The sequence below is a fragment of the Ornithodoros turicata genome, chromosome 2 (assembly GCF_037126465.1).
Source record: "Ornithodoros turicata isolate Travis chromosome 2, ASM3712646v1, whole genome shotgun sequence".
Taxonomy (NCBI): Eukaryota; Metazoa; Arthropoda; class Arachnida; order Ixodida; family Argasidae; genus Ornithodoros; species Ornithodoros turicata.
In genome coordinates, this window is record NC_088202.1 from 114,878,665 (window position 1) to 114,902,345 (window position 23,681).

Consider the following 23,681-nt stretch of genomic DNA (forward strand, 5'->3'; position numbering starts at 1 on the left):
GATAGATGGCGTAAAAGCGAACGGCTCTGTGCTCGCCGGGTTTACCCACAGCCAACGATATCCAACGTGCTGTGCGCATGCGTATTTTAAGAGCGACATAGCGTCTCCGTTACTAATGGCGATTGCATTGCTACATTCGTTAGAGCATACAAATTGTATTATGGAAAGGCAATCGTAAGCTGTCAGTAGTGATTTCAGGTGCAGTAGCTTGGTGGTGTTTGATTTCTTTGGCAAAAGTGTCCTCCTGTGATGGGTGTTTGTGTTGCCAATTCATACTAAGTGGAGGAGCTCGCACGCGGGCTTCAAATTAAGCCTTATCCGTGACAGCTTTTATATGCGATATTATCGACGTGTGCAAACATGATCTTCTATGTGCTTTGACGTATGTGTGATAATTATGATTTTGTATTCAGTTTAACGTACGCCGCAGCGACCGGTGTTACCTGCGTACTAACCAGTGATTGCGCCGTGTTGAAACCGCTTTGTTTCTGTGTGACGACCTCCAATCTCGCAAGTATTTAAACCCCATGGGTCCTTTCATTTTCAGGCCATTTGCACAATGGCTACAATATCAGCAAACGCTCCTACCTCGGCTGATGCATGCCTGAGCATCGTTCATAGCTTGATGTGCCACAGGCAAGGTGGTGAATCAGAGAGCTTCGCCAAACGTGCCATTGAAAGCTTGGTGAAGAAACTGAAAGAGAAAAGGGATGAGCTGGACAGCTTGATCACTGCAATCACAACGAACGGTGCCCACCCAAGCAAGTGTGTGACCATACAGAGAACTTTGGATGGCAGACTTCAGGTGTGTATTACATTCCTAGTTGAAACTGCTAGGCCGAAAGCGTGGACTTAAATCGAATTGTCTCCCCATCATCAGGTTGCAGGGCGAAAGGGTTTTCCGCACGTAATTTACGCACGGATCTGGAGGTGGCCCGATCTGCATAAAAACGAACTCAAACACGTCAAGTATTGCCAGTTTGCGTTTGACTTGAAATGTGACAGTGTCTGTGTGAACCCCTACCACTATGAAAGGGTAGTGTCGCCAGGAATTGGTAAGTGTTGAAGCCTATGGAGACTAGTTTGTGCGCCAAATACATCGTCATTTTCCTACTCTTTTTTTCCCCAAGATCTCTCTGGACTGACACTGCAGCATTCAGGTATGTGCCAACCCGTTGTACGATGTTCCGGGCAGTTTCTTGTAACAGTTTTATTAAGGCAATTGACAGCCGACTCAAATTTTTTTACCCTAGCCTCTCCATTATTAGCCAAGCAACAAGTGCAGGAAAAACAAACAAAAAAAAAAGAACATAAGCCTTGTGATATGGGACTTGGTTGAGACAATGCTCATTGTTGCAGTTAGTCCTCCCTGATGCATAAGTCGCTGACAGCCGCAGGTGGCGCAGATTGTGATATTGCCATCAACATGTACCTCCTTTAGTATTATTGCATCACCATCTGTGCATGTCATCAATCATGTGTCACTGGCTGCCTTCATGAGGCAGTTGGGAAGTTGCAAATACATCTGAAGCGCTCAGGAAATGTTGTCAGACACACCTGGCCATATAGGTTGGGCTGGAGCTTGAATTTCTGATACACTTGAAAACTATCTTTGGAACCTTTCTTGTGACCGTTTTTAATTATGTATTGTTACCAAACCCAGATGTTTCTAAGATACCTAGATAAGGAAATGGTACTGTCAGGAATCTCTTCATTTCCCAGGACCAAAAATTCCCAGAAAAGACGACGTCTTCCTGGAAAACAACTTGTGTCACTTTAACAATCATAGTCAACCAAAGAACACACTTATTCAGAGGTTATTGAATGCAGCATGTCCCGGAGTAATGGAAATATAAAGCATATTTGGCCATAGGCTCGGACTGGGGGGGGAGGCCACCTCAGAGAAGGCTACCCAGCTGACGCTCAAGATGAACATTCCGATGGATACCCTAAGAATCGTGTATTTCAAGCAAGTGAACATTAAAATCCTGTAAAAGTATGACGGGGGGGAGGGGGGGTGTTGTGCCCCTGGCCCCCTCCGGCAGATTGAAAACTGTTCTCCTATGCATTTGGCTATGGGGTCCCTGGCACTGACGGCAGATGTTCCATTTTCAGTGAAGGAGCATAAAGTGTTATAGTAGCATGTTATACCTGTAGGGTGCTGCTGGCTAACAAAAAATTGAGCTAGGTTAAAAAAAGAAGAGAACAATGCATATGTGTGGAAGACCAGGGAAGAAATAAAAAATGGACACAATTGTGGTGCATTTAATGTAGGTGTTGGTTCCTGCAGTGGCTCCAATAGGAGCGAGCAGTATTTTTTAAATAAATATAAATACAAGAAAAATGCTGCAGTTCTGCTTGGATTCCAAAAATAATTTTATTATAGTGGTGTGACATTTCTTTCTTTATGTCTGTCTCCTGTAGAATCATCCTGCGTAATTCCCCATCAAAGCGGTGACGTGTTTGGCAGTAGTGATAGCCACTACGTCAAGAATGAGTTTGCCGATATGGATTGCGGTCCCAGTGGCTTGCAGCACGCCTCACAGACCATACAACACCACCCATCACAGGGACCCTCTTCAAATGATCCCTTTGGAAGGCAGTTGCAAATGCTTTCACCAACAGGGGCAGGTAACATCTCATTCCATTGTTTATGCTTGTCCTGCATCCTTTATGCAGCAAAAGAGAACAGTGAACTACCAGTTGTCAGTATGTAGTTTGAGTGATGGCATAGATCAATATGACTTTGCATTCAGTAGTAGTCCAGGAAAATAAACTAGCTGTGTCAATCTCGATAGGAATTGGAATTATGGTCAGCGCAGTAGGCTTCCACAAAGGAGGATGTTGGTACAACAAGCCTTTCTACAACAATGAGATTGGTTCCACGTATTCTATCCTCATCAGGGGATTAAAGGTGATTTGTTGCTAGGTGTTCCAAGTTTCCACGGGATTGGTCCGTAACAGACTGGTTCAGCCTGTGTTCTTACATTTCAATGCAGCGATGTGCCTGCAACATCTGCTGCTTCATATGCCTGCACGTACGTGTCTCTCAGCATGCTTCAAAAACAAGAAGTAATGACCAAATGCATCTTTTGAGACATTTCGAGTGGCCACAAACATCAAAACTACCATATTTGTAAAATTGTAACGTGCACGTATGGTTAACTACCCAAAACGAACTATAGGTGCAGATTCTATTGCACCGTTCAAAAGAATCGAGAGCTCAGCACCAGGGTTCTTCGTTTTCGGGTTAAACACTGTTTTTCACGATACATAGTTCCCTCCCGAACAAGTTTTCAAGAATTCCGGTCAAACCCGATGTCCACCCGAAATCCTTGCGGTCCTTTAACTTGTCGTTCTAGGTAAACCGTTAATCATAATTAAAGCCTCCAACTTTCCGCGAATCCGCGAAATTTCGTGGAAATGACGATCCTCCGCAGAATCGCCTTTTGCTGTGATTCACTGTGCAATTAATAATTTATGCTCCCTTAGTCAATAACGCCTATTAGATCTAAAAAGCCCTTCGCTAAAAAAGCCTCGTGCTAAAAAAAAAACTTGCTTCGAGCGGTGCCTGCAAACGGCGCCGACAGCAGACGCGCGATCAGCGCGAGTCACATGGCACGGTTCTCCTCTCCACGCGTGTTGTAAAGAAATGAGAAAGGGTCAGCGCGCACGTGCATTCGGGGAACGGTGGAGAACAAACGCCTTCCTATTCGTACGATGTCATGTCGCACCTTAGGAAGAAAACTGCGCGGGATCGCGCTGGGAATAAAGAAACGCCGTATTCTATGAGGGCGGAGGAGGCATCGTTTTTTGCAAGGTGTGTGCTAAGTCTGCGACCATCGACGTAAATCTACGACCGACGACCTCGTAATGAGCAACAGGCACGGCATGAACGCCGACAGCAGACGCGCGATCAGCGCGAGTCACATGGCACGGTTCTCCTCTCCACGCGTGTTGTAAAGAAATGAGAAAGGGTCAGCGCGCACGTGCATTCGGGGAACGGTGGAGAACAAACGCCTTCGTATTCGTACGATGTCATGTCGCACCTTAGGAAGAAAACTGCGCGGGATCGCGCTGGGAATACAGAAACGCCGTATTCTATGAGGACGGAGGCATCCTTTTTTGCAAGGTGTGTGCTAAGTCTGCGACCATCGACGTAAATCTACGACCGACGACCTCGTAATGAGCAACAGGCACGGCATGAACGCCGACAAGTTGAAGCGAAGGCAGGAAGAAACGCAGCGATGCAATAACGTTTCTGCTGGTTGTTCTGGACTGCAGCAGCGTGATGTAAGATTGCAGACGCTGGACTCTGTGGTCACAGCCCGGGAAGCAAGAATGGACGTTGTTACGGAATTTCTGGAAGCACTCATTGCCGCTAATATTCCGCTGGAAAAGGTTGGACGCCCCAAAATAAGGAATTTCTTGGAGACGCGAGTTACCAAGGGCGGGTTCCCACCCATTTGTGAGTTCTGCGGTGAGGTCGTCACAGTTCTTCACCTTCTGTTGGTATGTCCTGCATATCAGCAGCTTAGACGAAGACACTTCAAAATGTTGTACGATTTGTGCATTCCACTCCACTCGAGGTTACTTGTGGGAGATGAACCACTGGTCGCTTTTAATGCGGTGTTGGCTTTTTTGAAAGACATTAAGCTCCTGCAGTTTATTTAGCAACATAGGTTGCTGGAGCAGGGCTGTAAACCCTCGCCCGAGTGTGCCCCGAAGTCCAGAAGGACAGAGGAATATAGGTGACTCCCTCGCCGGGGGCACCCTCGGAATCCCTCTGGGTAGAGGCTTCGGTGAGCCCCTCGCCAGACGTACCTCCGAAGTTTCATAATGAAACAGAGGAATATTGGTGACTCCCTCGCCTGGTGGTACATCAAAGCTCCGTGGCTTTTCGTTGCAAATGTTATATTCACACACAACCATATAATTTATTAAACCACAGATCATCTTCTATGTACATTACACATCACCCCATACTAACTTTGCTGCGACCTGCCCACACGTTTGGCACCATTCGGCCGGTAGCGAGCTGGGTTGTCCTTACCCAGTGTCACAATGATGTGGGCTCTGCAGCATGATGAGAACATACACTGTCTCAGATCTGACAACGGGCATAGGAAATTCATAGTCTCTGATAATGCAAATACCTGACTGAACTGGACCTAATGTAGAGTAACTCAACAAAATTATACGGCGCAGCATGATCTTTGATATCCTTGCGCCAGTAAAGTCAAATCAAATCAAATCAAACCAAGGGCGGGTCGATACCGGGGCCGAACGCACTTCGCCGTCGAATTCCAGAACTGTTCGAGAAACACGAAGCTTGGCGTGCTGCGTGGGTCGACAGTGTCGGTGGTGGTTGACGAAAATAACGTGGTTAACAGAAAATAAAAGTGTGTTCATCTCTTTGAGGTACTCACTGGCTTGATCTGAGTGCATTCCAGACATGCATTTGTGCCACACTTGCAGAATGGCGCGGAATTTGCGATTTTTACTCTCGGACGCCCGCGGATTTGACATTGGAGCCCCGTGGAAAAATTAATTTTCCACCACAGAAAGTTGGAGCCTTTAATCATAATATCAGCAAAGAGAGCTATTTGTGACAACCTATTTGTCATCCTTTTATAATCCCCTTCTGCAAGAGTCAAAGACAAGCTTCTGTGGAGCTCGGGAAAGTGTTTGAATACCGTGGTCATTCACTGCCCCAGTTCCGAGTAGGGTTGCCACCAGGCCAGTATTATACTGGCACGGCTGGTTATTTGCTCGCTCTGCCGGTTGCCGGTAGGAAGGTGATACCGGCAGCCTTTTGCCGGTATTTGTGGCTCAACACCTTTCATAGGGCCTTTTACGGGGTTTTCCTTTCAACATTCCACTACAGCTTGAATAAATCTGGAGCACAGACCCAACTCCGTAGTCGCCAGTCGTTTTCTTAGTTTTTCATTATTATTATAATTGTTGTCTTGAGCCAGTATGCTCGTTCTTTCTCTCTCTCTCTCTCTCTGTATACTATCCACCCCTCACTTACTTTCCCTTTCCCGCGAACATTTCCTCCTTTCCCTCTGTTCTGCCTCCTCACCCTCCGCCAGTATTTTTCACTACGAAAGGTGGCAACCCTAGTTCCGAGCGGAAATATAAAGATTCCTGTTTCTCGTCCCAGTGTCACAGCGGTGGCTTGTTTCATATGCCTTATAGGGACTGTGCGACAAACTGGTGGCGCCGCGATGCGGCCTCCGGAGAAAGTACCTTGCGTGATAGCCGCCGGGTAGCCAGCTTTGTTTACATGGGACGTGCGGGTATCTTTTTTTGCCACAGCATCGCTAACTGTGCCAGTACCTAAAAGAACTCTTCATTAGGGACCAGATGCTTCATTTCTCGTGATTTCTACGCTTCCAATACCACCGAGGTCACTAGACTCGCAGCGAATAGCGTTTGTGACGAGCTTTCGGCCATTTCGGCCATTGCATGAGGTGTGCACATGATGAGCGAATATATTCTCTTTCTTTTGTTCTAGTTTCAATGAAACTGAATGAGGACCTGCAAAATGATAAATGATTTACAGTTGCCACTTTTGTGACGGTGAAACGCCGCTGGATACTGTATCACCGTCAAATGCACCGACCAAACGGCAACCTATTTCGAGATAATGATTGAGGTGTTTCATCGCCAGTGCCCAGAGCCGATATTGCTCCCGGTATGACGAGTCTCACAGTGAGAACAGAAGTTCTACGTTGTCCAAAGGGTTTAGTATTTACTCACCGACCATTTCACAGCTGTCGTCCCGCAAGCTTACGGCGGTAGCCGAGGTAAAAACTCATATACTTTCTTCTTTGAGGATCTCTCTAGAGTTACTGTATCTGAAGATACTGGAAAAACTGCAGTACAAGTTCAGGCAATAAGTTGTGACCCCACGTGTTTATTTGTATGGATAAAACGGACGCACGATGTAAATTTCAGTGACGAAGCTATGTGTGTGCAAAGACGACGAAAGGAATACAAGACTCAGTCAAAAACATGATATTACAAATGGCTGGAGTCAGAGGAATAGACGTATATAGCCTTCGCTAGCAAGCCATTTTGTGAGGAGTCAAATAACCATCCTCTCGACGTATCACTTACAGGTGTTTTGACCGGGCGGACGCGAGTGGCTGTTCTCCTTCCGTACTCTTAGGTGCATTATAAATACGGTGGTTGCTTCTGTGCAGTTTGTCTCCATTCTCTTCGTTCGCGCCCCAGAAAGGTTCCACATTATTTGCACTTCGAAAATTAGCCCTTCTAATTACGGAGGTCGCCACGCAAGCTACGATTCCACTTGAGAATGCATAGAACGGGCGGCGTGGTATCACGTCGGATACGTCCAAGACCGCCACTGGCGGCGCTGTCGCGACGGAGCAGCGCGCCCCCTGTAGGTGTCGCACGGTCCTTATATCATAAAACCCGAAAACGAATAGCCCCATGTGTACCTTACAGAACATATTTTATTAAATGGGCACAGACAGATCGAAGTCCAAATGCTCGATATTCCGGACCAAAACGCTTGTGGAAACGCACCAACACCACTATTTCTGGCACTGCGGTGGCAACCGCCGTTTTGCACTATGCACTTGGGTTGGATTTAATATTGGAATCCTAGGCGAGTCTGCTCTAAGACATCCGAACCCTACCTCTATGCTCTTGGCGGTGCCACGGCTTTCAGGAGTCAGGGAAGCTCTATCGAGTTTTTTTTTTTTTCGACAGCACAGGCATGTCTGTTTGGTAAATTGTGCAGCCAGAAAGTGAGTCAGACTTTGCCCTGACCGTCCACAACCATCGACCACAGGCATGGTCGACATGCTGTGCGACGAACCTTACACAATTATAGATGTTGGATCTAGTGATGATCAGATTTTTCGAACTGCTGTATTATTCCGACTTTTTTCCGGTCACCGTCAAGTCCGGAAAATCAGTCAGCTACAGTAGTCCCTAGGTTTCGTTATACACTTATCAGGTGCACATTTCAGTACCCTCCACAGCTAGGACTGAATACTGCACCTTCAGGCACTGATTTGTGTTTCAAAAATGCTGCCCTTGAAAGCATCAGACCTTCGGTTTAGTAATAATAATTGGGAGGAGATTTTGCACGTCAATCCTTTATTTCCTTGTGTGTGTGGTCACATTGGGTAATGTGTTAACACTGATGCACCTTGTGTCGGAGTAGATATAGTCAGCTCTTATGATTAACGTGAATCATGTGGTGCGCTTTTAAGAGCTTTTCACGAATTCTGGAACGCTGTGGCCATTGTACGTACCCCATCTTTTAAAATGACCTCACTCTATCGCAACTGGTATTTGATGGTATTTGGGACAGGTACGAGGCTTAAAAGGGCACTAAAGGGGTTGGTATTTGTGGGTCTCGTGGGTTACTGGAATCAGGAATATTCTGTACTCAACGCTCATTATTTCGAATACATTCGCAATGCAACGTAGGAAGAATAACAAGTGTTTCGCGAAATAAGAATTTCGCGATGCGCGCTGATTGTGAGGCGTGTGTAATGGGAAGTTTCACGTCAAAATGATGAATGGGTACGTCGTAATGACGAAATGTCCCACCTGCCACTTGAGATTGCGCTCGCATGTGCGACGCGGTAGCTCCACCCATGGCTCCACCTACAAGCAACCTTATGGTGCACAATCTGAGAATGTGCGTTCGAATCCTACTGATGGCATCTTTTTTTTTTAGCTGCTGTTTACCAAATCTTAGCCGGTTTATTACGCCAAAAGATCACCATCATCTTCAATAAATGGTTATTAACACGTTTGTGTGGGATTAGCAGGGTGTCTACCAACCTGGAAAACCTGGAAAACAGGGAATAGTCAGGGAAGTTTGATGTGACTGGAAAAGTCAGAGAATTTGGCTAAAGAGCAGCTGAAGTCAGGGAAAATCGCAGACAAGTGCCATGATGATGCGCGGCGAATCACCAGTGCCGACCGGTGGTTGAGAGGCGATGCCGCTGCGACGTTACTGCGAGTAGCGGTTCACCAGTATGACAAGCTCTGACGCAGAAAAGTAGGGTAGCCTCAGTAATACTTATTAAATGGTCTGTTTTATATTGGATCTGGTATCAAAACGTATGAGCAGGCATCAAGTTCCCTTTTGTTTTTGTCAGGGAATTCGCTTGAACTAGTCACTGAAAACCTGGAAAAGTCAGGGAATTTGGAGACAACAGTTTGGTAGACACCCTGATTAGTAAAAAAATAAAAATATTTCTCAGCTGACCATGCAGGATCTGAACCTGCGAAGGAAATCTGGAGTCACGTGGCAATGCTTCCGTCACTGATTGGCGGGTTTCACCAACAGCTTCTGAAGGTTTCACTCTGGGAACGATGCCGAGCAACTCAGGTTGCTGGAGGTTCCCTGTTTTCGGCCGACTGACAGCATAGTTGCCGAAAAAGGTTGCCCCGCATGAATGCTGCCTGATTCTGTGCCTTGTTACCTTGTTGTGTGGCGGCATTAGCGAAAGCTTCAGCTACTACAGATGCGCCCCGGCGATGTGTGCATCCCTACGCGTCACAGCCAAGTCGGGGCTTCCCTTGCACTGCGTTGATTGGACAAAGAAATGCGGGAATGGGCAGTTCCCGCAATATGTTTGCTTCGATAATTAGATGCGCTAGTGTGACGTACCCTTGACGTCTTGCGCCGATTCGAAGGAAGTAAAGAGGAACCTCCAAACTGGCACCTTTATTCGCGTTTTAATTACAAACTGCGCAACGTGTGAATCTCGTTCTTTTTGCATTATTCTCATGATGACGGAATCTCTCATAGCACGAAGAGATATTTTTGCACTTTAGTGCCCCTTTAATGAGGCAGTTGAGGGTTGCATCAGGTAACAAGTCTTTGCAGCATTCCAGGACATCATATGGTTTCTTAGGATCTCGGTAGACCTGCATCAGCCGAACCCACCGCCTCCCAGTCTTTAGCATGACCTGGGCTACCACCAACATTCAGACGCCTTAGCCCATTCGGCCATGCCGCTGGTGACAAGTAGAACTGTTGGCAATACTACTACATGCTCGAAGTGGCCTCACTGGCTCAGACTAACGTTCCACTGATCCTTGCAGGTTGCTGACATTCTGTTGTTTTCCTTCACATAATGCCAGCTCTTGCGAATTTTCCTCGTTGTACTGCGCCCTACCACAGTGCTACCTAATGCAGAATCAGAAAAAGAAATCAAAGCTATGAGATTCCTGCACTTAGCCTAGTTAGCAGTTATCTAAGTTAACAAACTCTGTCCAAGGACCACCTGTCAGTAGTACATAATTCGTGTTGCTGGAATTCTTTATTCTGTAAATACAGTGCATTGTAAGTTAGCTTAGCCAGCATCAGAATTACCACAGCCTTTGTGGCAAAAGATGCATAACAGATGACGTCATTCTGCAAAAGGGTGCTATCAGCAACAAAAGTTGTGTTTGCCTTGCTACGTGTCTGTTTTAGTTTTAGCGATTTTGTAAACCTGAATTTGGCTACTTCAGATCGAGAGCAAGTGCTAACACTGGTTATCTTAATGGAATTGCCCTTTATCCTCGAGGGCATTTAGGTATGAGGTTCACTTTATGTGGTTAATCCATTCTATCCACATGTGGAATGCTACAAAAAACTGCATTGTGGGTTCCAAATAAGTGAATTTACTCAATGTTTATGCATTAAATTTTGCAGAAACCTAGTTAATCAGTGGTACTGTTGCATTGGTGCAGGTCCCACATCCCCCAATGGCAGCATGGCAAGTCAGTCGAGCCAGCCATCTTCCTCCGCCGGACCCGTGGCAGTCTCGCGACCACAGAGTAGCCTTCAGCAACAGTCACCACAGCAGCATGTCCCACCGCAGTCAATGGGCAGCATTCCCCCTACCTCATCTGGGGTTTCGCTCGTGCAGTCACAGGCACAGAACGCATTTTTCTCATCAGTCCTCGACACACAGTCACTCAGTAAGTGTCTCCTCACAGCTCCTATTCTGTGTTTTTCTGTGGTGTGGGCCACGAACCTTTTAGTGGTGTCATGCCTCGGGTGCTGCACATTGGACAACCTACAAGGACAAAAGCCCTATTTATCTTCATGAAAAGCAAGCAAATATGTGATATGCAGGACACTTAAGCTACTGTTCTCATTTGCTTTTGACAGAGGCTGCCCATGGTGCAGACAGTGCAAATCGGCAATTTGAAAGCCATTCGAAATACTGACTAAAACCTGTGATAACTATGTCCACAGTTCTCTCAAATTTAATCGTTATATGAGGGACATCGCTGTAGCTTAAGTCAGTGCCGTGTGAGAAGGTAAAAAAAATTATGGAAATCTAGTGTATTGGATATCTATTGCGGCACATACTGGTGCATAACAACTAGCAGATGCAACAATATGAACCGCAAAGGTCTTGAAAGCTTAGCAACGAGTGTGCCCTTGCCTGTGAAATCATAAATGGCTGCCATATCACTGGTACAGCTGCACTCAGGAAGGGTTAACCTAATGTTGGTTATGGTTCATTCAGGAGTAAGGAAGGTAAGTCGCAAGGATAATGATGTTCACTACGAAAGGATTGTCACACCAGCTTCATACCTTTCCTCGCTCCTTAATCTCAATTGCGCACTTAGCAATGGCTATGTACCTGCAACAAAATGCCAAACATGTTCACATATTTCTGCAAAAGCTCATCATGAAAATTTGTAATCACTCGAGCTGCACGGCTCTGTGAATGATAAACATTTGTTGGCATGATTTGCACCTAGGCAATGCAAAAACGCTTTTCTTTCTCAAAAGGAAAATCACTTTTTCTTTTTAGGCCGGGGGAGTATATTTCAGTATTCAGGTGACTGCTAGGATCTTATTGGAACATGGGGAAGTCACTTGCGTTTCTTGTTTTTGCAACACAAGTGAATCAGTTGCCTTATATAAAAAAGGAGCCCCACAAAACCAAGCTTCAGACATGGAAATCTTGGAACTTATTTGTTTGCTTGTGTCATGAGTGTATGTGTGTGCACATCTGTGTATGTGTGTGAATATACTGTTCCTGCTACATACTAGAGGTGTACGAATATTCGGAAATTTGATATTCGATATGCGCACTGGAATTTTTACGTTGCGGTAACAGCTACAAAGATGTATAGTAGAGCAGCTGCAAAGCGACGCGTGGAGCTGTCGAGGTACTCCCATCGTCGCTACACGTTCGGTAACCGAAACCGAAACTAGTGCGCAGTTGTGTGCAGTCGCCATTTTAAAGTCCGCGCCAGACAAACGCGTAACCGTGGTACGCTTCATGCATCTTCAGCACAGTCGCGGCTTCAGTGGATTGCTGACGAACTCTGAACAATCGTGCGAGGCCTACAGTTCGGTGAAATCCCGGGAAATATCGAAAATTTGTTGGTGTTGAGCTGAACATCGCTGTTCACCGCGCCACTGCATGCACAGCAAAAATCCGCGTCTCGAACACGTTTTCTCGGTTTCAGTTTGTTGTAGTCAGCGATATAATAGAATCATGGTCGCGTGCGATGATGGCGATAATAGAGGAGTGGGAGGTGACGATATTTCGACATAGTTTCTCCAACTCCGGCGCTCGGCGACTGTATGTTAAAAGTACCAACTAGGATGACAATAACGCTGCAAAGTCATTTGAAACTGCACAAACTGTTGAACACAACTGCTTGTTTTCGAGGCTTTGTTGTTACTCTTAGAAGCCTGTATCCTATGTCTTGATATTCGTAATCGGAAATTTCGATATTTGCACACCTCTACTTCATACAGGTTGTTCTAAGCCCCAGTTTGAGGCTGTGTTCCACATGTCCACTTTCTTGTTTGTATTTTATGTATCTCTGTGCATCCCACCTTGTTAGCATAACCAGCATAAAACCGAACCCGAACGGCAGCGTAAGCACACTGTTAATGTAAGGCTGCGTTCAAGATGATGTGTCACACTGCTTTTCGGTACGTACCTTCGAGTTCGAAGTGCCCTAACTTTGCACTTGAACCAAAAACCTTCGAAACAATTTTATTTTTCATTCCAGAGCAAAACTGAAAAAATAAAGGTACTCGTTCAATTCAGGCTTGCGCAAAACAGTGGATTTTTCCGGTTTACGGGTTCGGTTTGACACCCTGGGTTGCACACAAGAGTAATTCCTATCGAAATGTAAAATGGGTTATCTGTCGCAATCAGCCACAGGACAGCAGCGGTTCACAGCTTCATGCTGTTGAGGCAGTTCCATACAGGTACTAGTATCTCTTTTCGAGATAAGTGGACTCTCCAAGTCCATCACGTCATCACGCTGACTTGGAAATCTGAAAATCTCTGAAATCTGGAAAATCTGAAACAAAGCCTTCTATGCTAGCATCCTTTTAGGACCACGCACACACAGTGTTTCTCAATCGGCTAGACTCACTATCCTCACTAGACTCCTATAGCCTCTCACTATGGCAAAATTACTTCTTCTCCGTGGTGAAATCCAGCCCACCGACGCTCTGCGCTAAAAGCCCTACTAACCTCTCTGGACAGTGTTGGACTTCGATCCTCACTGTGAGGCGCATCATTACATTTTCACCGAACTACTGCAGGAAAAATGGGGTAGAGGGTCACTCCAATCATTATCGTAAAAATGAAGTTCTTTTCTTTTTTAATTATTTTTTTGTTTTTGTTTTTTGCTCTTTCCGAGATACCTGATGTGGTGTACCACTGTGCTCGCTGTAAGCAATAGACGATTTTAACAAAGATGCGTGCGCGGCGCAAAGCGGCATGGGAACTTTGAGGGACACTGCTTCGTCGTCTGCTTCGGTTATGGTTTACCCCGGATGACGCTGCTGCTGCGCACACCGGGAATGTTGTTGTTCTTCTTCTACCTCCGCCTCTGCCCGTCTCGTAATGCGTCAAGGCGCTCTAAGTTCCCATGTGCCCTTGCGTGCCACAGGTGGTGCTTGCTTTTCTAAAAAGGTCCATTAGTAGAGTGATCATCGGTGCCATTGATGTCGCTAGGGTGGCAGCTGCCAACAGAGAACATTGACTTTTTCAAAATTTGAAATGCTGGTCTAGAGAGCTACGACTGCGTGCAATTTTTCAACCTAGAAGGACAAACACAACACAAGCCTCGCTGTGCCCCATGCTGTTCCCACTGCTGGTGCCTTTTCTTCATCTGCGATCATTCAATTAAATTATAATGGCTTACTTTCTTGTGCGCATTTTGTTGTTTGTGCTTCTGACTCTTGTTGTGTGTCACGTTATAAAATCCTGTGTGCAGTGGCATCTCGGTGTCTGTCATCTGAACAATTCCATTATTTCCCCCAATTAGTTCAGCCACCTACCAGCACTTCGAGCATAGACTCATTTAGCTCACGTGATGTCCCACCTACGCCTCCAGGTATGTCCCCTGTCTCCTGTCTGTATATTGTCACCACGTCCGTATTGTCTGTGCTTACTGTTGTATAACTGTCAACGTTTGTAGCTGGTGATCATACTTGCTGAAAAACACAGAATGAAGACACACATGGCAATCTTAGTAGGAAGTCTGTGCTCTGTGTTTCTTTCCTTCAGCGTGCTGCTCTGTAGACAGAGGAAAGAGGAGGGGGAGATGTCATAAGGGTAATCAGAGAGAACACAAAAGTGTGCAGCAATTAACGTGTTAATAAGGGATTGCGGTTAGCTTCTTTCAATGGTGGTAGGGATCTCATCACATGAAAAAAAACTGTCCTGAACTACTGCTAGCATTATGCTGCACCTTTCTCTGGGTTTGTTTAAGTCGCACAAAGCTGAAGTAAGCATGAGCTTATTGCCCACAAGTGTTCTCAAATATTAGTGGTTGATATACATTATTAAAACTTCACTTCCTGTTGTTGTTGATATTGTGAGGAGGTTCCAGTTATCAGAAGTGGAAGGAAAAACCGTGCGGGAAAAACTGGACTGTAAAGAAGAGAGCCGCACTGCGCTGACTAGCAACCGAGCAGTTTATCTGTTTTCTTCAGTCCCGTTTCCCTGCGCTGTTGTTTTTCACATCTGACATGTACCAACTTGTCCAAACCGGTGCCGTAACTCAGTTCCAGTTGTGATTTGATATTTTACAGAGGCATGACTGCTCAAGTAACATTGTTCCATGATGCTGCATTGTCTTTTTTAGCCCCATATCATTGACTGTCAGTTTCAAACTTGTTCTTCTTGAACAGTGGACACAAGCATCCAGCCACTGTCACCACAAGTACCTCAAAATGGGCTAAATGGGATGAACCAGCAGCAACCTCTTCAGTCATTTTCCAATTCTGGTGAGTGAATTGCTGATCTACTCAAGGCATATAAGATATATATATTTTCCTCGCATGAATGCCGTCTGCTTCACTTGCACGATAGCACCATTTTGATAACTCCACGTTCCCGTTGCTGTTTGTGCTTTTTCACATACGATTAAGTTACAAGTAGAGGTGTGCGAATATTCGAAATTTTGAATACGAATCGAATATTTGCGATATTCGATTCGTATTCGAAAATTTGATATTCGAAATTTTTGAATATTCGTAAAAGTTCGAATACAGTCGCCGACTGATTTTTCGGACGTGCTCGATTATTTGGACGCTTTCATGGAATGGCCATGGGCCCCATAGAGTTTATGTATAACAACGTCCAAAACTTGGGATGCCGTGCAGCTCTGTCGCTCGATATTTCGGACACAGTTTGCCCCGCCTGCGAGCGTCCCGAGCGGTCGCCAGCTCACCACGTGTGCATGATGCAATGCGAAGGTCAGGGAAAACCGAATATAAAAATTGAGGCAAGAAAATAGGCAGTGACTGTTCATTTTCCAATACCCTGAATGAAGGAGTCCTGTCATGGCGCTTCGCCAAGCTGAGCACGTGCTGTCGATCCGCGAGCTTCACCTAAAGCACGCAGGCGTTAGGTGAAGCCGACTTGTAGAATGGTGACGGCCTAACGTTGCCAGAGTTGTCCTGATGTGTTCCCTACACGTGTTTGGGATATCGACGACTTGACGTCTCCCAGCGCATCCGTCAAACTTGGAACTAATGATGGCAACTGCGGCGCTTTCGGCAGCATACAATATCGCTTCGGGATGTAGATGGAAGTAGAAGCTGATGTTATCAGGAAGAGATGGAGGACTGCCCGTTAAGGAAGCATCGACAACTTTTTCTGGTCTACAAGTAAATTTTTTAAAATTATTATTATTACTCGATTATTCTGACTTTTGCGTGAATCCCGCTGAGTCTGAAAAATCGGACAGCCAGTGTATCCTATTTCTTTTTTTTTTTTTTTTCGAATATCATAGCAGCTTATTACAAAGTTGTTGCAGGCTGTGCGCTGGAATTTGTACGTTGCGGTAACAGCTATGAACATGTATAGTACAACAGCTGTGAATGCGCTACTACACACGGTCGGTAACCGAAACTGAAACTAGTATACAGCTGGCAGCCACCATTTTAAAGTCCGCCCCTGCCAGACGCGAAGCCACGATATGCTTCATGCATCGTCAGCACAGTCGTGGCTTTAGTGGATTGCCAACGAGCTCTGAACATTCGTACGAGGCCCCCCACCCCTGCATCATAGTTGCTTAGTATGAACCCCTATACTTGGGAGAAAGTTTGGAGCTATACTCTCCTACCTACGTGAACTTAAGGATTTACAGGTATCAGTGGCAACCCACAACGCGTTACCTGGGGGAAGTATTGTGAAACAGTTGAATGAATTCGGCAAACTTGAAGCGACATCATGCGACGAAAGAATAAACAATTAAATAAATTATATAATTACACAAATAAAAAATTCAGCTATGCATGAAAAAATTTGCGACGTGTACGACATCACCTCGGTAATGTGGGTTGCATGAGGTTGTGGTGGTATGCTCACAGGTTCCCTTGAATAACATACGTAAGTTGAGAACCACTGCCTTAGTGCTTTTCTCACTGGGACTGCAGTCTTCACTCTGCAGCAGAGTGCATTTGGTATTGTGGCCAGACACGTAGCAGTGAAGAGTAAGCTGCCCAAGGAACAAGGCACCTCATTAGAAATGTGACTTGTAGCTACTTGTAGCTTGAGAATTGTAGCTACCCAAGCATGTTTTAAATGTTTATTCCTTTGGTTGAACCAAAGTTCATATTGAGAGAAGTTGCAGCAGCTGCTTCCCTGTGCCTAACCAAAGGTACCTACATTCTGCACTTGTCTCAGACTAATATTGCAAGCAGTGGTGTGCTTCGTGCCATGTACCGTATTTTCCGGTGTATAACCCACACTCGGGCATAACGCGCACCCCTAAAAATAGGCCAGATATGGAAAAGGTCCCATGTATAACACGCACTGCAATGTTGCTACGAGCTTCTGTACTGTTACCACTATACACACTGAGCCAAGGCCGGCTGTGTATAATATATGCATATGCTTTATTTGAAACATATTTAGTTTCTCGTCCCTTTTCAATCACGCCAGCCTTCTGAAATGAATTCAGGATTATTGACTGCTCAATAGGATCCTTAAGCAGCACCATGAATTTTTATTAAGTCCAGTGCCCTTTCGCCGGCTTTGTCAACTGACCTTAAGAGATTTTGGAGAAACTCACAGCGCACCCTGCAAGAGGGTAGAATTTGTATGTCACCAACCAGAAAAGGAACTCTGTAGGAAAATATTTCTGCGTATAACGCGCAGGGCCCATGCAGAGCACTTTTTTACTGTATAATGCATGCATTATACACCGGAAAATACCGTACTTTGTGTACAATATATAGTAGAATGAGCACCAGGGGTGTGTTATATGGCACAAAATATGTTTACCTAACCATTTCATAGTAATGACAAGCAAGTTAAGGGGCTTGACGATGAGTTCATTTCTGCAGCATTTGTCCCCTTCCCAGTGAATGAGCTACATTGTGCTGTGCTTACATCACACACAGTGTTTAATTGAGATGACAATGACTTTTATGCAGAGCTCTTATTCAGGGAAATCGAATCTCAACAGCAGTTCATGTGACAGATAAGTAATGGGCGGTTGTTCATAAGCTAAAGATGTTTCGTGTATTCCATCTTTGTTTTCAACTTGTTAGTCACTTTCGTTAGGCACATGTCATAAACTCAAAACGGAAGGCAGTTGCGTAGAGGTGCCTAGCATGTTCACGTGAAATATGCAAGGGAATTAGCAGCTAAAAAATTGCAAATTTGGTACGAGTACAGTAGAATCTTGTGCACTCGAACTTGGATATCTCGAAGTATCAGTCAAGTCGAAGGTTTCTTATGTCATGGAATGAACTCCAATACTTGAAGTATCTTGAAATCTAGTCAGTGAAAGTAAAAAAGCAGACAGTCAGCCACAAGATACTGAGGCGTGTAGCTGCATGCTCCCAGGCCACCTCCCGAAATGAACATGAACTATGAAATATGAACACCTCCCGAAAGTGGACTTCACCTGACGCTTTCCTGCATGAGGTGAAGCCTGCTTTACAAAATTGTCCATGCTGCAGGACCAACTCACACAGATTGTAGTTTAGCTTAAGCTAACATTATCCCAAGTTTATTGTGCATACTCCACCTGAGGAAGGGGCGGCGTCCCTCCCGTGTGCATTTTAGTGGTGGCAGTGGAGGATTTTAATTTGATGTTTTGGAGGTTGCCTTACACTTAAGTAATGCCTACAGCCCAGAAACAAAAAGGGTGTCCTAAAGATGTAACTTCCACAGGGCATGTATTATAAGCTCCTTCCTATAATCCTCCTATAAAGTTCCTATAAACTCTGTCGATACCGAAAGATCTTTCAGCAGGTATAAAATGATTGCAGGCGACAGACGGCATTCTTTGTCTGAGGGGAACCCAAGATATCATGTATGTAATGCTGAGCCACAACAGTGCTTTGAATCTGTAATTTTTTTTAAATATTTTTTTCCCACATTATCCAAGAAAATAAAGGGTTTCCCATTTCAAACAGCTGTTGACTGGTTGCCGCGGAAAATCGTGGAATTTACAAGTCTGTGCCGCAGAATTTTGAATTTGCCGCAGCAGAAAACCAGGGCCTTAGCCATTGCTAGTTAGTTTTGTGAGTGGGAGCCTTCTGATAGTTTGAGTGACTGGATCGTTACGATGGTTGCACAGCCCAAGCAGTGCAAAACATTGAAAACGCTAGTGAAGCGAATGCAGAGCAGGCATTCATCATGAATAGAGCCGCTAGCCTTCCGCGATTCCGCAAAATCTTGCGGAATCGGCCATGTCTCACGAAGCCTGCTGATTTCCTCAGAATCGCCTGTTTTTTGCGGAATATTTGATATCTTACAGAATTATGCAAGGATTTCATTCAATCTGAGACGTTTTCGCAAGTTAAACCTGATCGGTCGTGACCGTAATGCCTTACGCCACTGGTAATGCTGGCATTGACACAGCTGAATGTGCTCAGACGAAAAAAATGATTTAATGAAGCCAGTGCCTGGAGAGAGATTGACAGAGTTGAGTGTAGTATTTTTTGCCCACTGAAAAGTCACAAAAGGCTGGAAAAGTGTGTCGTATGAGTCCGAGCATGATCTTGGGAGAATGCTGCATTTTTTATTTTGTTGCTTGTTTTTTTTTTCCTGCAGATTTGTAAATCCCACTTCGCAGAATTCAAATTTCTCATTTTCTCCCATTTTTTATGACCAAGTTAATGAGGGTCTACTGTATCTTGAGTTGGCAACACCATGCAATCAGCTGTCACAGACAGTGGCATAACTGCTTCAATGTAGGGTGGGAGGCTTGATACCAAACCGGCAACCCCCCCCCCCACACACACACACACACACACGAGATGAGATGAGAGATGAAAATATAGATTATCCGAACGCTTACTAATGTGATTACATATGGTATGTCATGGCCTTAGTGATCCTGGTGCATTATAGCATAAATATGTTACGCTCACAGGAACTCCTGTGCCACTTGTTGCAGCACCTCCAACATCGCGTCTGCTAGAAGTTATGCGTAAGTACCGCTGCTATTCAGATAGCATTAGGAATAATGTCAGCAAAAGGATTTTTGTCTGAATGTGATTAGAAAGTCCTCCACTATGAAAACTAAAGCAGTTTTACCTACCACACATCATTCAAAACATTATTGTCATTCTGCGAAAACTTCAATCAATAGTCACTTTTTATGGATCTGAGGATTTCGGGTTTTACCCGGTTCTTTCCCGAATTTACCCCCGGATCACACATTTAGTTGTTCTGGTAAAACCCGATTTCTGCCCAAACCGGGACCCTTTTGCCATGCGGCGCGGAACCACGGCGCGCGACTACGGTAGTGGAAGAGAGGGAAGGACCACTGACGGCTGGAGGTGACACTGCAGCCATGAAGGCGAAACGCATGGGACGCACATTCTCCAGCATCAAAACCTCTCGTGTACACTGCGGCCTTGTAGGCGCAGCGAAGAAATGCCCGCGGACGATCACCTGAAATGCATGGGACGTGGACAGAGCGAGTGGCACGTGCCAATGTTGACACGTTCATCGACCACAAGCGTTCGCAATGCGAATACGGTCGCCGACAGATTTTTCGGACGCGTTTGCGGAACGGCCACGGTCCCCTTAGAGTTAATGTATAATAACGTCCAAAATTTCGGACGCCGTACAGCCTCGTCGCTCGATATTTCCGACTCTGTTTGCCCAGCCAGCGAGCGTCGCGAACGGTCGTCAGCTCATCACCTGTGTATGACGCAATGCGAAGGTCAAGAGACTGCGCATTAGTCATTTCTTCCTTGTAACCCACTTTAAATGGATCTAGTAAGGCGTGAAACAGGTCAAAAGGGCACCAGGTCCCCCTTCCCACATCGGGTAACGTGCAACCGCTGCACCAGTAGCGTCGTCAGTAGAATTTCGATCGTATGAATCTCTAGGGGCGCCGGAAAATATTCGTAGCATCCGAAATTCCTATGAAAAGAATTAAACCAAATATAGAAATTGAGGCAAGAAAATAGGCAATCACTATTCATTTTCCATTAACCGGAGTGAAGGAGGCCTGTCGTAGTGCTTTTGCGTTTTCGTTTTGGCCAAGGCTGCCGAAATTCACGAAGGCCCAGCACGTGCTGTCCAGCCGCGAGTCGCTAGACAGTGCTTAAAGCGTGCTTCACCTAAAGCACGCAGACGTTAGGTGAAGCCGACTTGCGGAATGGTGACGTCTCCCAGTGCAGTCGTCAACCTCGGAACAACGTTATCCGGCCTACTAGCGCCTAATAAAGTTGACTTTTGAAGCGAAATTCGTTTTTTCGGACTGCGCGATTCCCACTGAGTCCGAAAAATCGGACGGCGACTGTATCAGTAGTCGACAGATTTGGCCATAGTCTCTGCGAGCGTTAAAAAAAAAGGCGCACGCTGAGAAGTCGTCGGAAAAACGCTGCGGCTTTCCGCAGTTCCGTGTGTGTTCCTTTAATCCATGTGTAGGTTTCATCACCATGCAGATTTGAATTACCATTCCCCTCAATGCAGGTTTGAATTGCCACAGACCTTTTAACACTGTCCTCATTTTGTCACAGACAGTGTTGTTACTTAGTTGTTTTTACATTTGTGATATGTATAACAAGGCTGATAAACCGGATTTTTACCTGTATCATATAACAACAGAAATTTTACACCCGCCGAATTCACCTGAATTGGATGCTGTTGCTTCCCACCCAATTTTTACCCCCCGAATTTGGCAAAATATATTTCCCGAAAACCTCAGACCCTAAACATAAAACATAACAGTCCTGACATGTAACGTAACTAGAGCCTGAAGTCCCCCCCCACCCCCCCACCCCCCAATTCTTCCCCGAATTTGCACCCCAAATTGGAGGTTGCCTCTTTTGGGTGAAACCCGATTTTTACCCAGCAAATTGCCATCACTGAAATGTCTGTAGCAATGCACACTAGCTTGTTTGGCAGCAGATGCAATTACATCACTGCTTGTACCAAACCAGTACAGTTAGTTTGAGTAATAGAGCCCAATTTCTCCCCAAATTTAGCATACTGGAAGTTTTTCCACCCAATTTCACATGAATTTAGAGCACATGTTTAATTCCCCGATTTTTACCCCCTGATTTTGGAAAAAAAAAAATTTCCCGAGAACTTCAGGCTGTAAACATTAAATTGCAGGGCCATTGACACGAGTTAATGCTGATCTGACAAACCATTTTTACTGTCTTCAACGATAACAAAATAAATTTTATGTATAAAAATGTATTGCTTACAGCATTTAATGAATAGATTTTGGGGCTGAATAATGTACTGAATGTTTCTTCTACATGCAACAATATGCTTGTTGGTTCTGTGCCATCATCATTATAGCAGTTCTGTGCCACTGGTCTCGGAGTTGTATTGCTTGCACTGCCTTGTATTGTTTTAAGGTAATTGTGGAGGACCAATTGCACATGCAGAACTAACATATACCTTTAAAGGGACATGAAGTTACATATTATTACATATTACAATTTGATATGCTTTGCTGATTCCCCTGTTTCATAGTTGTCATTTCATAGGTATGAATGCCACGTAAGTATGTAGGTAAGTTGGCAGTGTTGGATACTTCCAACACTGAGAAGAATGTGGCGTAGTGTGAGGGTAGGGGTGTACTAGTAGCAGATCGCTTATGTGTTAGTATATGCACTAAGCTAGTATGGCCTGTGTGACAATGAAGAATGTGTCCCCTACCAAGGTTGCAATTGCTAAGAAAAAGGCAGTTAACTTGGGTTCCTGTTCTTTACGATGTTTTGAAAAGAATTCTTGGAATGCAACTGGATATGTTGCAGTAATGATAATGATAAATATATAGCAGTGTCGGAAGCACACTTGTGCTGCAGAATTTTTCCTTTCGGGTGTAGCTTTATATCACACGTTTTCACTATCCTCCTGTTACTCTGGTCTCTCGGGGTTGCATTAAAGGACCAGTCGCACGGACCTTGAACAGTTCAGAGATTTCATGATAGCTGAATGAAAACTTGGTGTGTTACCTTTTACTTTTCACTGCTCTTCTAACTGCAGTCTGTCTTATTTATAGGAAGCTTTATCCCCACTGCCGTTTTCATGCCAAAAGCTTGTGGTGGGCAAAATCATTCTGCAGACTGACCACTGTGGCATTGCTTATTATAATAGTTGCCTCGCGCCGCAAAGCCCAAATTATCAGTCATGGTTCCCACTTGTCCTTGATACCCATGAATACCCTGGAATTTGAAAATGCCATTTTCAAGGCCTGGAATACCCAGGATTGTTGAAAAGCCTTCATTTTGCATCTTTTTCTTACTCTCATGGAGCTGCTAGTGCAAATTCTGCTTATTCTGGTTTTTGCAATAAGAATGTGCCGTATGAAGTTAACGGTGCCTTCGGTTCCTGTGATCTTTAACATTTAGGAGTCAGCAGACACATTTGTGGACAGATCGCTGCTGCGCAATCACCGTGTATTATCTCATGTGTTATCTGTAGCTTATAAATATTTTTTTGAAATTTTGAAGGCCTGGTCATAAACCATGTTTTTTGCATCCCAGACAAAATGACGTCTGAGCCTTAAAAAGTCATTGAAAGACCTGAAGGACCTAGAAAGGCTTGAAATTCAGTGGGAACCATGCGGATGCATATCATAGGTTTGTTATGTGCAGAAACAATCCATATGTGCCCAAGAGATTTGTGGCTTCCCTACATTACTTTGCCGAGCAATATTGAGTTGCTTCTACCTGTATTACAGAATGCTCACGTACAATT

The 23,681-nt window shown here is 45.0% G+C and overlaps 1 protein-coding gene and 1 long non-coding RNA gene across 4 annotated transcripts in view; one reads left to right on the plus strand and one right to left on the minus strand.

Moving 5' to 3' along the window:
• The first annotated feature begins 224 nt into the window (after positions 1-224).
• The window catches only part of LOC135385965 (mothers against decapentaplegic homolog 4-like), a 36,672-nt gene continuing 13,215 nt past the window's right edge, over positions 225-23,681 (plus strand). Inside the window, exons 1-9 of one of the 3 annotated variants that reach the window (XM_064615619.1) lie at positions 225-382; positions 548-805; positions 881-1,055; positions 1,131-1,160; positions 2,425-2,631; positions 10,738-10,968; positions 14,308-14,376; positions 15,176-15,271; positions 19,882-19,938. In XM_064615619.1, the coding sequence (XP_064471689.1) occupies positions 371-382; positions 548-805; positions 881-1,055; positions 1,131-1,160; positions 2,425-2,631; positions 10,738-10,968; positions 14,308-14,376; positions 15,176-15,271; positions 19,882-19,938 (1,135 nt within the window). In that variant the 5' untranslated portion in view covers positions 225-370. The remainder of the gene's footprint in view (positions 383-547; positions 806-880; positions 1,056-1,130; positions 1,161-2,424; positions 2,632-10,737; positions 10,969-14,307; positions 14,377-15,175; positions 15,272-19,881; positions 19,939-23,681) is intronic. The other 2 variants (XM_064615621.1, XM_064615620.1) reach the window with 2 other exon arrangements.
• Positions 10,304-23,681, minus strand: part of LOC135385966 (uncharacterized) — a 54,321-nt gene continuing 40,943 nt past the window's right edge. The window contains exon 2 of the long non-coding RNA XR_010420544.1: positions 10,304-11,066. This is a non-coding gene — a long non-coding RNA (uncharacterized LOC135385966). The remainder of the gene's footprint in view (positions 11,067-23,681) is intronic.